This window comes from Neodiprion virginianus, chromosome 4, assembly GCF_021901495.1.
Source record: "Neodiprion virginianus isolate iyNeoVirg1 chromosome 4, iyNeoVirg1.1, whole genome shotgun sequence".
Classification (NCBI taxonomy): domain Eukaryota; kingdom Metazoa; phylum Arthropoda; class Insecta; order Hymenoptera; family Diprionidae; genus Neodiprion; species Neodiprion virginianus.
In genome coordinates, this window is record NC_060880.1 from 38927143 (window position 1) to 38942708 (window position 15566).

General features: G+C 35.6%; 1 protein-coding gene across 1 annotated transcript in view; it reads right to left on the reverse strand.

Annotated features, from left to right (window-relative positions):
- Nucleotides 1-431: 431 nt before the first annotated feature.
- The window catches only part of LOC124303213 (plexin domain-containing protein 1), a 28092-nt gene continuing 12957 nt past the window's right edge, over nucleotides 432-15566 (reverse strand). The window contains exons 2-8 of the mRNA XM_046760170.1: nucleotides 5497-5816; nucleotides 4893-5219; nucleotides 4454-4646; nucleotides 4143-4352; nucleotides 3258-3644; nucleotides 3042-3178; nucleotides 432-2895 (exon numbers count right to left, since the gene is read on the reverse strand). Coding sequence (XP_046616126.1) covers nucleotides 2827-2895; nucleotides 3042-3178; nucleotides 3258-3644; nucleotides 4143-4352; nucleotides 4454-4646; nucleotides 4893-5219; nucleotides 5497-5816 — 1643 coding nt within the window. The 3' untranslated portion in view covers nucleotides 432-2826. The remainder of the gene's footprint in view (nucleotides 2896-3041; nucleotides 3179-3257; nucleotides 3645-4142; nucleotides 4353-4453; nucleotides 4647-4892; nucleotides 5220-5496; nucleotides 5817-15566) is intronic.

Sequence of the window (15566 nt, forward strand, 5' to 3'; positions counted from 1 at the left end):
GTCGGGAAGTTACAAGATACAATTTTTTCGAACACTCAACAGGTCAGTTACTTTTTTATTTTTTTTTTCTTTGTACCAGACATACTTGCACTGTTGACTGCAGTCTTAAATGCATGATAATAATATGTCCATCACAGGAATTATTAAGTCACGACGAAACCATGATTAGGCATTTTCGCGATTGTAACAAATATATTGCCCAATTATATACTGTTGCAAAATTCATCAAATGATGAATTTTAGAGAAACATCTGGACAACACAGGTATTTGCAAGACAATTATTTGCTGATTGAGATAATTGGTCTTTAGTCTACGTTTGTATCTACTCTATTCCAGCTCATTGTAATTAAACACGCATGACTAAATTATCGTTTCTATGCGAAAATTTGTATGAAATAGTGGAAGATAAAATAAATGAAAGATAAGCTAATACAGACGAAGAAATTGGTTTAATCGCTATATTAATTAAAACAATTATTATCACATACTATGAATAAAACCGTACATAATAAAATCATATAAGCTTAAGTAAATTTATAAATTTTAATCATTTACGCTTTGTAATTATACTTTATATGTGATTTGGTTTTCATAAATCATGATTATTCTCATTTCACAATATATTCACGATGAAAAGATGTAAGTTTAAACGCCCAATCAGCTCACTGGGCTGTTATTTCAATCTCTGTAATTTCTTCCAAACATCTGATTACATTTTAGACATATTTTTTTTTACAGATTTTCAAAAGCTGGCGTCAAAGCTTACACAATTTAGGCACTAAAGTTATAGTAACGAGGTTCACAGTTTTCTCAGTTTATCAATGAATTTCGCTTTGATCAGCTGCGAGTTTTAATGATCATCATAATTTTTTATGTAGGAAAACGCTCAAGGCACCTTTAAAATGGGTATGAATGTTTTTCTTTTCACTTTACAATTCTTAAGCCATATATACGTAGAAATTATACTGCTCTAAAATACTACTATATACAATTATGAAGATATCTTCCAAAATATCATATATGTGTGATTTTTTTCATTATAAAATTTTTTTTATCATCCCTTTTTATGTATATTGTATACTATATATATATATATATATATATATATATATACGTGTTGCACAAAAGATGCATGTAATCTTTAATTGTGGTCTTCTAAATTACATAGTATATTTGCGCTATTATAGACTTGCAGAACTCAATGTTGCCACACTCATAATCCAGCAAGTCGAAAAAATCTTTTCAGCGATGAAGAAACTTTTTTCACACAATTGATCCGACCAAATAATTATTCAGATTTGGGAATGTTCTTATGGGCGTTAAATTCAAGGTATACTAATGAGAATGAAAATTGGACAATTCACACTGAAGTAATTTACATTATGTGTAGATGATGAATTTGGCTACCAGAGTTCATCGCTTGGAGAGTTTGAACTCATTTCACATGACTTTGACGGTTTGACAATAAGGATAAGACATGTAAATAAAAAACATTATTCGATTTCTCCTATCTATAGTTTTTTTTTTTTTTTTTAATAATAATAATAAAAATTAACAGATACGTTATGCTCGGTCAGATCTCGTATAAAAATTATTTCACAATAGTCAATTAGGGATCGTGAATGCACGTACATAGGTATATTCGGACAAAGCTATAATGATAACGAATAGTATAAAACGTTCAAGGCACTTTCAATTTCATTTGATTCATTTTTCTTCATTCTCTTTTCTTCCCAAAAGCACACGTAGTGACTTCTAAGTTTATGAAAATGTAGTCGAACTATGTTTCAGTGTATAAATTAATTCTACACCCTTTTATTATTCTCCCTGTACGTGATCAGATAAATGCGTTGGCTTAGATCGATCTCTCATTTATCTTTGTCAATATACAGAATACTAAGTTATTTTAGAGAAACTGTTCACCATAATATATTTTAACGTTCTTAGACGTTACGAAAATAAAATAAGGATTTGTGAGCTTAATTAACGAGACAAAAATCAAAGGCGTTAATAAAATGCTGAGAAAAAGCTTTAATAGCAGGGAACGTGTTTCTAGTTTAAAGTCTCAAACAAGACTGTTTTTACAATAATGTTGGTTGACGCAGCAACCTTATTCTTTTTAAAGACATAAGAGGTTTATAAACGTCTTTTATCTACGATGACTACTCAAGATCATTAAAAGGGGACAAAACGGGTGATTTCACCCTTTGTTACAACATATAAATCGTTAGCTTCGGGATACGCGAGTACTATAATCTATAAAATTATGTTCGTCAGATTGGTTTAGATCGTGTAAAACGTACAAAGTACCCACATGTCGAATAATTGTAACGGTTATCATGAGACCCTACAGCATAAGATATTACGTACACGGCTGCAAGTTTCGTATAAAATAAAGTTGCGCGAAACGTGGGTATTCGTAAGTATTACTGCTAAGATCATATGCATACTAGTTTTCCATTTACACACATCCGATGCAAAGTGTATCATTCGTTTCATAAATTCAATCTTCTGACGACTTATATTGCTAATTGACATACACTTCCTTCCATTGACGATATACTATACCATAATATTCATTTCAGCTCTGCGGCTCAACATAATTATTATTCATAATCGTTTATATGCGGTTTAATTTTTGTTGGCAGATCGGCAGTTTCGCACAAACGCTGAGAATTCGGTTTTTCTAGCCAGTAGACTTGGTCCACTACTGTAGTGTATTCTATAGTATATGTACTGTATACGTTAAGTAGGAAGTTCATGTCTCTCTGACAGCCCGACTATCTTCACTGTCAGATGTTATTGTTCATTGTCTTGGTACCTCATTACATATGAATTGTTGCGGCTGTGTAACGTGCTTCTCCTCGCCGCCAACTCCATTGACTTGGTCGATACTGAAAAAAATATAATTACATGTAACATAAATGAGAGTCTTTTAATTCAGTTAAACTGAGCATAATTTGTGATTCAACTACAGAGAAAGAGCAATGCCACTTTAAAGGACCTCGATTCGCAAACGGAGTATCACAGATATACTCACTCTGATGAGTACTTGACCGGAGGCACTGTGTGGATTGCGATAAGCATATCCGCCCCACCCAATTAAGGCAACGATTAGCGAGACCACTAAGAGAATTCCGATTATTCCAGACACCCCCATAGTCATTTTATTCGTAGCTGCAAAACAGTAAATCAACGGTAGATATACGAAATTGAAATATGACTATGAGTCGTTGCTATAACAAGGATCACTCACGAGGCAAAGGGCCGCGAGCATTTGCTGTATGCATAATTTTTTGTACGTCAAATGTGTTGTTGTGATGGTCATGACTATGGACTTCATGTTCCTCGTACGTTGTGGCCGTTGAGGGTGTCACGGGACAGCTTTCCTCTTCCTTGATGCTCTGCTCTTCACATCTCTTCATAAGCCATTCCTGCTTGTAACGATCAATGCCAGTGCTACACCGGTTCAAACTTGGGCACCATTTGCATTTAAAGTCGATTGATGTATTCAGACAGTCGTTACAGTTGTCCATTCTCAGACATGTTGGTAATGCATGGAGGTAAATTACGGTCCAATTTTTTACTTCCTGGTTCATGAAATTTACCCTGTGATATTCGTAAATCGTCTTGCGTCGAACATCTGTCAATATTCAAGGCAGACATTTTACTTAAATTATTCAAGGCTGTTTATCTTTCAAGAAATTTGAAGCGGAGTATAAATTAGCAACAGAGTACTGCAAAGATATCTTGAGCAGCTGTGCCTGCGGAGAAAATCGAAGAGAAAAATTTGACAAGGAAAAGCTGCACAGATGTCCCTGCAGTTACAACGCACGAACATTAAAAGGCTGCAAGTATTAAATACTCGGATGCATGTGAATCTATTTTGAAACTTGGCGCAGACCCAGAGACAAAACTTGAAGTAAAGATTAATGAGTGTCAGGTGCTGCAATGCAAGTACGTATCTGACAAGTTGAATTTTGCCAAGCCAAGCAAACACTTTACAGCAATTATACAAAAAGCTCAAATAAAGACACGTATGTATACATTTTAGTTCTGTTAAAAGCGTTGCATTCACAAAGTAGTTTTAAATATAATTGGTTATCTATCAAATTCCATCGATTGATCGCAATTTACTCACAAAAGACAGTTCTGTCGATTATGTAAGCATCGCTGAGCCCGACTTTGACAGGGTGCAAATTGTCTGCGATTTTTTCAATGTCCAGTGGTATAGCTGCATAAACGAACACGATATCACCATTTTTGTGAAGAGTCACTTGGAAAGTGAAGTCTCCAACGTCTTGCTTCGTTTGAAGTGCCACTTTAGACCACTCCACAGTGAAGGCTGTGCCTGTAAATTTTGGACAAAGATTGAACTTGTTTCTTCATAACCTGTAGCTTCTCCCAGTAAAAGACAGAGGGAAGAAATATCAGAAAAATCCAGTTACACACCATTATCTGCATATTTGACATAGCTGTCATTGGACAGCCTGGTATCAAAGTTCGCCATCAAAGGAGCAATATACTGAGTTGCGGCTAGCCAGCTGTGCACGTATTCGCCAGTGTACAAGAAGCCGCCTGTTGCTATCGTTACGTTCCTGACATCATGTCCGTAGAATGGAAAATCAAATGATAACTTCACTGTCTGTGGGAGAAACAAATCTGTCATAAGATATTTATTTTCACTTTTTCATCGTAAAAACGAGAAGAATGTTAAAATCAAATGAGAATCAGACGGTATTATAGATTTATAAAAGTGCCAGGAAGGTTACCAGATAAACTCAAAGGTCAAGCAGATCACATCACAAGCACAAAACTTTGTGATAAATAATTTCTGATCAGTGTATCTCAATACTTGTATCCTAGGGATGGTTTAAGAATTATTTTTTACCGCAGCTCTCCTATGGCTGTCACTGAGAAGCTCATTGACTACAAGCTGCGGATGATTGTCCATGTCGACCCATAACTTCTGAGCCTCGACCTTATCCGTGAATATCGTGCTGTTGTAATAAATGTGATGATCTTCCTGGGTCTTAGTGATATTATTCTGAGACAACGTAGTGTTTGTAAGATCTCCAAATTTACTAATGTTTATATCATCGCCAATCGAATCGTCCATATTTTTGGTTGTGTTTGTAGCCGAGACTTCAGTCTTGTTAACAGGACTCTCCAGAACAACCGGCCTCATCGTTGCGTTGGCCCATACTCTTGGATGATCCTGGAATTCCAGAAGAATATGTCAAAGTTGAAATTAAACAAGAGAACAGTAAATGAAGAAAAGAAACAAAATGAACTGAGAGTGCAAGGGTCATCATATTCACATACATAACTATTCAGATATGATCCCCCAACAACTCTTGCTGTAGTTTATTGTGGTTAATTATTGTCAATAATGTGATTGTCTAATAATATGCAATGACTTGCTGTAAATAACTCTAAGCTAATTTGAGCCAGACTTTGGATATCAACAAACACGTTATATTTGTTTAACTTACAACTGATTTTCCAGTAGCAGCATTCAATGGTTGCGAAACAACGACTTGAGACGTTGTAACCAACGTTGGCTGAGACGTAGAATTCTTGGTATTGTTATCGGTTGAGTATGCAACATTTTCAAAACTGCTGTTCAATTTCGCTGTTGTTTTCGTCGATGGTGTGGTTGCAACATCCAAAGTTGCGTTCTGGTCCGGTGCTGGTTCCGGTAAGCTACGCCGCACTCTGGTCGCTGGTTCATCGTAGAGGACTAAATTCACAGGCACTGCTGGAGCAGACCTCTTGTCCAAGTTCAAGCTTTCATAGCTATGGTAGAAATCTTCTGTAACAGATAATGAGAAAGACTTTTATTATCTTCATTATTTTTTATTTATATTAATGTGAGTGATACTTTGCATCGCTAATGAATATTTTCATCTGCACAAGTGTAATATGAATATTGGATAAATATAGTGATAGACCCCCGTGCATTGTTTCCTACCGCGATAATGATAAGACGGCGCGGCGCGACGAATATTTACGATATTTGTCCATCAATTAGAAAACTGTGGTCACTGTTGAAGGCGTGTTTCAACGAGTATTGTCACAGTTTCAAGCTACGAAACTGGAAAACAATATTCAGTAGAATTTTTCACGGAGATTTTCCAGCGCATGAAAAGAAATTTCTATTCGCTCATTTTTTATAGAATTGAAATACTACTTTGAACAATATGAGGAAGAAGAAAACTGTGAAGAAACGTTCGCAAATCAAGTTACAAAATAATCTCAAGCAGTATTTAAAATTCCCCCTGTTTCTTTCACATTGCATATTGCTTTTTATAATGTTGAAGTTCGTATAATGTCAATGTAAAGATCGTTATTTCAATACCTAGAGACTATCTGAAATTCTGTGATAGTGTGATAAAGCTAAAAAAAATAAGTACAATTTTTTAAAAATTATTTTAAACCTAAAAAATAGTCATTTTTTGTGAATGTTTCGGTACATTAACGTGAGTAGTCTCACCCTCGCATGTTTTTTTTATCAGTTCATTTAGAGTAATTTGCGTAAATTTTAGCAACTAAAAATATAAGCAAGGATTTATCGAACAGGGAGATAGTATTCAGTTGATTCGAAATCTTCAGAAGTGAACATAACTTGAAATAAGAAGGATAACTGGAATGAATCATGCTCAACAATAAACAGACTTTCAATATATTTTTCGAGAATCTGGACTCCAGCCTGTAATTGGTGTGATGCACCATAAAATCATGGTTGTCACATGAAACGCAAGACGAGCAATAAGATTGTAAAATCAGTTTCAATAACACAATTCATGTGTTTGTTCAGTTTAAAATCGTCAACAATCTTTCCGAAATTCTTCGAGTTGCCGAGGGCGGATATTTTCTATTCAAGTTTAGAGGCATTTTATTACAATAGCTCAAAAACAGAAAGCAAAGCGTACATTAAATTTTGATAATGTTTAGAATACTCATAGGAGAACCTATAACAATTTTATCAGTATAATTTTGAATGGTCCAGATTATTGTGAAAGAATTAATTGTTAAATAAGCGAATAAAAAATCAACTTTCATTATCAACTTTCATTGCCTTCTACCAAATCTCTGGCATTACATTATGCACAAATTGAAATATTTTTTTTTTTGTTGCAGAAGTATTAATTTGTTAATAAAATTTTGTATATATTTTTTATTGCAAATAGCTCGATCAATTTTGCGATATCGAACTAATTTACGCTTTGGCACGGAAATCTAACACCGAGAATTATGATTATGCAATTTTAAAAGTATTATATATACGAGACGTGACTGCAGATTCGTTCGACGTGGATCGGCTTATACCTATGTAGAATTCTCCATTGCTAAGTACACGTAAGTCGTATATGCATAAATAAGTGCATGACATGATACTTCATTACTTGGAACTGAATGCGGTATAACACATATAACAGAAATCTTGCAAAAAAATAAAAATAAACCCAAAGACAAAAATGTCAGCTAGTGTCTCTGAGGATCATGAATATGTTACTGAATAATTAATGCTATTAGCAGAGGGAATGACAAGAGAAAGCAACTAACTGAAAATTGATTTTGATGTCTTTGCCGAAACTTCAAGCCAGTGCCCCAAAATTTTCTCGTCAATGTCATCTAGAACAATAGTTTATTCTATGGACCAAAACAAAAATTTAGAATCATCAGAATTTGACCCTATTGGAAAATAAAATAAAATACAAAATGCAGTCTCTTGAAAGCGAAATTACTGGGAAGATCAAGACTTTTTAAACCAAGTTTGATCGTGAATTCGGAAAAAGTGTGTCAAATTTAAAAAAATACAAAACCTGTAGTTTCCTTAAAATTTTGAAAATTCATTAACAATGAGTCATTAAGTGGCAGAAACAACTATTACGCATTGAAATTTTTCAAGCGTCGTGTTTTCGGCTCGTCATTATCATCATTGGATTACGTATAAACTCAGATAATAGTAAACATAGTAACATAGGTGGGTGTATCTGGTTTATGGAAATCTCCTGTGAGTCCAATAATAAAAAACGTAATCGGTCCGACGGCGATGCGATCATCAAATGAATACAATATGTCGTGCGTAACAAATTAACACAAATTAACAGCGAAGAACGTGAGTGGTTCAGGCATATCGAATAACGAATGATTGACTTTCCGTAAATGTACTGTAATACGCGTTACATGCAAGACAGTGCCAAATATTTAATTGAAACGTTTCACGAGTATTTAATGTAAATCTGCCTGAGTTTATGCAATTGAGGTTACATCAATTTTACTGATCGACATTTGTTTCATGGTCCACGATTGGAGAGAGTGAAGAGATTTGGCCAATCGTAAACAATGAAACAAATGCCGATCGGTAAAATGTACTCCGATTTGCCTGAGCTGCAGGCGGATTTTGGTAAAATGTAACCCGAATTGCATAGTTGCAGGCTGATTTACCCTGTATTAAATTGTATACGGAACAGTTCCATAAAAAAACTCTTCGTAGCATATGGCGATGTATGTTATGCACGAAGTATGCAAAATCTTGCGAGGTAAGAAAAAGAAATAATAAGACGTCACGAGATGTACGCATATATAACAACTGGAATTTAATAATTCAGATTGACTTCGCAACTCCAAATGTTCACTGCATGCTTCAGATATAAGTGTACATGAAGCAGGTACACGGACTTGTTGCTAACCATTTAGCGCGTATCCACGTAATAAAATACGGCACGTGAATACATTTCGTACATATAAGTATAAATCTATACCTATATATAGACACATACCGTATGCTCTGTTCATACATATGTATAGCGAGTGCGAATTGTGTTAGAGGACGCGATTGAAAGTGAGCCACATCTAAAGAATGGAATGAATTTGCGAAACCCATATAAGTAGTTAAAACAGCCATCTGCTCAGATTCATGGAGAAATATTTTCTGAGTAAATCTTTACAGGGCTTGTACCATCCATCAATCTATCGATCATTGTAATATAACTTAACCTAACCAAACGCTTATATTTATATGTACATCGAAAGTCGTTGATTCCGTCACTGAATGAGAGTTCGGACAAAGTAGCCTTCGCCACAGAGTACGAAGTGAATAATAAAAATAGATCGTGAAAACTTATACCTGTATAATAATATGCCTGAAGTTTGTGTTTCGTTCTGATTTACGGAGATTCGCACTACCTACTTTGAGTGAGGTTATGTAGTTTATGACTGTAATAACAACGAAGTGAAACGCATTGGTTGTACAGACTGATGGGCGCACACATGTGCATGCCTTGCAACGTATATTTAAGTCCCGATCATCGCTAGGACTTAAGAGCGTTGCACTCATCGTCAGCGAGGATATAATATTATAAGATGAGTTGTAACGAAACGATCGAAGCATCAAGTTTGCAAGTTTATTTGCAAAGATCAGTAATTAATCAATGATTAACACTTAGGTGATGTTCAGTGCAGGCTAATTTTCTCATTCGAGTTTTTTTTCACACTGCATAAATAACTCAAACGGAAAGATTAACAGCCCAGTATCATTGTGAGGAAAACAAAAATAAGTTCATATGCGGAAAAACACAGACTTTGTCGTTGTTTGTTATACAATTCGAAAGTTGACGTTTTTGGGAACACAGTAGAAACTATAGCGGACCAAGTAAACTGTCCTTTCTTCCATTTGTAAAGCTATCGCGTATTTTCATAAGACAAAGCATGACATAATATGTTGATCGTCATTGGGCTAGAGAATATCACGAGGATGAACTTAGTAACGTTATCGTAACGAAACATTGAGAAAAAAATCATTATTTTCTTAATTTTATACTGATTTTTGAGAAACTAAGATTTGGAAATATGAGTGTGTTTTGTATTATTACGGTTTACTGAATTTAAGACAATTTCAAAGTTGCGAAGTAATGGTTTTTTCTCAGCATGAATCGTCACGATTTTCCGAATACAAGTTACCCAGAAACCTGATGTCTACACATGACATTATGACCTTAATCGTGACTTTAATTTATTTTTCTTATATACGATAACGGGTGATAACGCTGCACCATACTGATAATCATCAGGAGAACAGACACTATGAGGATATGTCGAGTCCGCGGGCGTAGAAGATAATATAATGTGTATAAGTAAAACAGGAGATACGCACAATGCATGTAATCAATCCGCGTCGTATCTCACACATTGCACCGTGAGGAGCAATAAGACCCTTGAGAGAACAATCTCGCGGGTACATAAGGTCAAGGTCAACGTCAGCGACGTTTATATCCCCCTCAACTACACACATATATATTATAAGTTGCAACGAAACGAACATATGCCGTGTGTGAGTAACGATTCAACGTTGTACGTATAAATAATTGATAATTTGTACGTATGTCAAAGTAATTGTAAGTCAATGCGAACTCTGATCTTGAGCAAGTTTAAAACAATATTGGGCATTTGATTCGTGTTACACAAATAATTTGAATCATCTGACACGTAGGTTTATGCACTTGTTTTTAAAAAAATTAGGACCAATAAAAAAATGTGAGAAGATTCGTCAATGTTATAAAAGCGTAAATACGCGTGATGCATGTGCGTGACGCGTTATCGCGTCTCCAAATAAACGACAGTATAGTTAAGATGTATACTCATCGTCTTCGATGAGTTAATATATGAACAATGATTGGACCTGGAATACATAAAGGCACCTACTGAACAAGAATATGTGAGTTCTTCACTCAACAAAAATTATTAATCACCTAAGAATAATATCATTAATAAATTTCAGGACGTATCTAATGTAGAAAATATGTACTAAATTACTCTTTTTTCGTACACTGGGCAAAACCTCACTTGTAGCTCAGTGGATCAAAGACAGATAGATGATAATCATAGCGTAATATGTGGAACGAATTGATTCAAATTTATATCCCAAGAAACATTTCAAGTGTGAAAATAATGAAATATACTATATGAATGAAGTATAAACATAAAAAATTATTTGTATCAATGATACATGGAAGAAATAAGTGTGTTAAATAGAATGTTATAACGCGCAAGTAGCATTATTATGCACAGTGCAAGGTCCACGATCTCTGCAGCATGATCAAAAATAGTATAGCCACATGCTCCCGTTGCAAGAACGCCGGCGACACAGTAATTTGTCAGAGATATAACGAACCGTAGCACTTGTGCATTTATATCTAACCAAATAACATACATATGCACGAGGTCAATCTGTCTCAAGCGATTTTATCGTTGCCCGTCTCAAACATCTTGAAATGATAAATCATGTATATTTTTGGTAACTTTGGATCCAAGAGAAGAAAGTCATCGTTTACAATAACGACATGTAAGTGCCTTTGACTCAAGAGAGAATAAAAACATTTTAGATCAATTAAGCCAAGCGCACATTCATTACAGATCGATGCACTAATATAAGCCAAAGTTTTCTTTGATCTCTGAGGCAAAAAAAAATTATATATTTTTTTACACGTAAATGCAGCGTACGAGAAGATTCGTTTGTAGTTTGTAAAGGCTCGGGTTACATCGTATAATGCCAAGAGTATAACTGCATGGAGTCTATACAAAACTATGAAAGAAGAGAAGAATAGAAATACAGAGCTGTATACACGTGTGTGCAGTCTGCAGATAATGTAAGACCCCGCGATTCATGATCCGGTGTTTTGTATTTTATAACGTTGGTACGGTTATGGTTATGCCTGTATAATGTGTTATATAGGTATACGAGACATATCAAAGTGTTGCACTTGGGGCGTTGAGTTCGCGCCCGAAGTGCATGTACCGTTTTACATGCGCACGCACACACACACACACACACACACAACCATACACGAACGACGTCTCACGACAGCTTATGAAGAAACGTGAGCTGACGTATAGAAGCTACCAATTGTAAACAGATTGTAAATGGACCCTCATCCCGTCGTCGTCGTCGTCTCTGATCTCAAGGGTCTCCCCCGCTTCCTTTTTGCTTCTTGCTCCTTCGACCCACCACCCGATACACTCAAGTTAAGGATGCAGCAGCTGCATACAGACGATTGGCTCATGTCATGTATATACAGAAATAGAGAAAGAAAGGAGGAAAGTTCGACGACTTGAAGAACCAAAGAGCCAGAAGCCGACTCCACGTGCAGTGTACGTAATTTTCGAAAGTGTTGATAGATACAGAAGGCCTTGTTGTAAAACGCTGTTGTAGCTGCTGGTCCCTTCGTCTTTTTCAAACTTTATCATTTTCAAACACGATCGTTCCCGCACAATCTATTTGTGTATATTAAGATTATACAGCGAATTAAAAACGAACGCTGAATCTACTTTAATTAATACACTTAAAAGTTTTTGTACTCTTTCGAAAATTATTCTGCAGCGTATAATATATAAATATTACAACATTGGTCTATCGTGTACTTCAGGGCTTGCATAATAATTTGAGTACATGCCAAAATCTGCAGGGTCTTTTTCAGTTAGATTTTGCAGACCGTTGATTAATACGTTAATTATCGGAAACCCATGCAGATGAATAATAATTACACCTGCATAACCAAATTTCTACGATTTTGTAGTTTTAGCAACGATAAAATGTACCAAACGGAAACATTGAATCAATAATCACTATTTTTCAAATCTTAAATGACTTTGAAGGAGTCAAGTTATAGCAAAGTATGAGTAATATATTTTGCTTCAATACAGTTTGTCGAATTTCAGATAATCCTATGTATTAAAGTTGCGATAGATAACGATGTTTCGTAAAGTGATATAATTGCAGCATTAAAATTTCACAATCTTAAATTCTCAACGCATTCATTACAAAAATTGTTCCAATTTTTGTATTTTCCATCTCGTACACATGCGATAATTTCTTGAATCAGACATCGTCGCTTCGCGATATTCAATTAACATTCGAGGCTACTTAACCAATTGAACCAATATTCATGTAGTAGGTATTTCTGCGCGTCTTTTAGAACGTACGTCAAGGAGGCGATATAGTATAGAGGCTATGGGGGTTACAGAAAAAGGGATATCTTAGGGTTAGAAAAAGTGAGCCATTTTTGAGTGCAAATAAGGGTGGCGCTGTTAAACGCAAGTTGCCCGTAAGTGTAACTGTGTAACTGTATGTACTTCATATGCGTAACTAACACTGATATAGGATGCGTACAAGAATATCGCGGGGATAATGACTTGTTGGATTGACCCGTATTCTAAGGTTACGTTTATTGAGATTGAGTTAGTTTCGCGCTTGGCCGACTATGTCGCTGTAGGTTTCTCTGTGTTGCCAATATAACTGCCTAGTGTAAAAAATTAACCATCTCAGATTCATTGTCCCCGAGTGTACATGCCACTATAACCCGTCTCTCTCACTCTACGTTTGTTTAGCTGAGAGAAAACGTATCGACCAATCAAATGTAGAGCAAGAGAGACAAGTTATATTGGCACATAACTCTGACTCACACTCCTTCTCGCTCCTCCGCCACACTTTCTGTACACGCGAGGCCATCTTCAATAACATATACTCTGAGCTGGCGCCTGAATTCCCAGTTCCGATAATACCCCCTAGAAATTGATCGTGTGTTCGACGCGGCACGGCGTCGAAAGAAGAAGTCTACAGTAGGCGAGTTGTCCGCGGGGTATTGAAACGGCGGCTTGGCGTGTTTCCGTTTAACGGAAACGAACAAAGAACGAGCGAGTGGTTACTGATCGGACCGAATCGGATCGCAAAGGGGAGGAACGGAGAAGGAGGGAGTAGACGAAGAGCGATCGAGATCGATGGGTGGATGGAAACGCGTGTGTACATACATAGCGTCTACGCCTTGCGTAGTGTTCCCGTTTAGGGAATCCGCATTTAAGGCACGCATGCATGGACGGATGAACAGACGCGTATTCCCTCTTAAGTGGTATAAGGCATTATACAATGTATGCTCAACGTTGCGCATGCATACGCAAGAAAGTAAATGTGTCAGAAGAATCTTTACGCCAGTCTTATTCTAGCTCCGATGGAGTTTACGAGAATACTGTAGTAGTAAGTTTTTACCGGCAGAGTACAGATTCACTCTTTTTATAATATATTATTAAATGCTGAAAATTACCGACGTGAAAATGCCGTGCAGGGGATGCAGTTCTACGTCATGCGATACCAAAAATATTGAAAAAAAGCCTTTATTTTGATCTGTGGGAGAATGACGAAGGCCAGGAAATGCATTCCTGCAATAAATAGTAATTCAACTATTAATGCGTAAAATCAAATTTTTTCGATATTTGTATTTGGTATTGCATGTAGAATTGTGCGACTTGTAGTAATAGTCGCAATAAGTGACATATTTTACTCTGTCGGTAAATACTGAAAAAAAGCATCATCTCGAGGAATAGTTTGGCTGGTAGAAGTTGGTACTGTTTATTAATTACCAGCATAATCCCTGTGAATACTTTTCTTTCTTATGCACTAGTACACATTGCCAATTGACGATGAAATTTTGTTTATCTGGCTCGTCTGCTGCTGTTACTGCTGCACATTATATAGTGGTGCGAGTCTGTCGAGAATTTGTATTGTATACATACCACTGTCAATTGAGTTTAATCAAACCGAGGGCAGGCTGAATTAAAATTTATTATCACTGGAGCATCGTGGAGTTACTGATAAACAGTACGTTTCATGGGCCGCAACGAGTTTATTCGGAAGTTTATGTGAATATATATATACATGTGAAAATAAAAATATGAAAAATGAATATTCACAACGACATGTGGACAAAACTGTTAAAATATAAATGAATTGATTACAATACATCTTTAAAATATAAAACCAGTATATCATTTCCTCTATTCAGCTTTCAAAAATTAAAATCCACATACTTGCTCCATGTGATTACGGGGATAATTTTCTCGCAGTATTACTTTTTCAATACAGAATGCAAATACCTAAATGTGCGAAATCCTTGAACAATGCTCACCACAACGATATATTTAATTTTGTTGCATGCAAACAGGTACGGTATGTATATCATGTATATGTATATGCTGTAACCTACGCCGTTTAAAAATTGGAAAATTTTCGTCGTCACTTCTGTTCAAATCATACAACATTGGTGTACATGGGTTGTGGCTTGCGTTACGTTATATGACGATGTATAATATACATAAATAATGTAAGTAACATAACACAAGTGCTGCGTGTAAAGATAATCGTGCGAGACACGAGATACAAATTTGTGAGGAAGTGGTTTACTAAGTGCGACGAAAAAAAAAAACATTCGTGAAAAAAAGAACAGATTAGTTATAAAATTTAATACACGCTGTACAAAATTACCTTATTATATTCAAATATAACTACACAGATTTTTCTCAACTGTGGAAATTTCAAGAACGCAATATGCATTGTGCAAACTTTTCCGCATAATGATTATTTACACCTGACGTATGTTTACATGTACTATATACATATAGTATGTATCTAAAAGGATAATAAAAAAATGTGAAAAATATTTATGCGACACATGATTATAGCTTGTGAACAATAAAAAAAAATACACGCATGTAATACCGATTAGATACG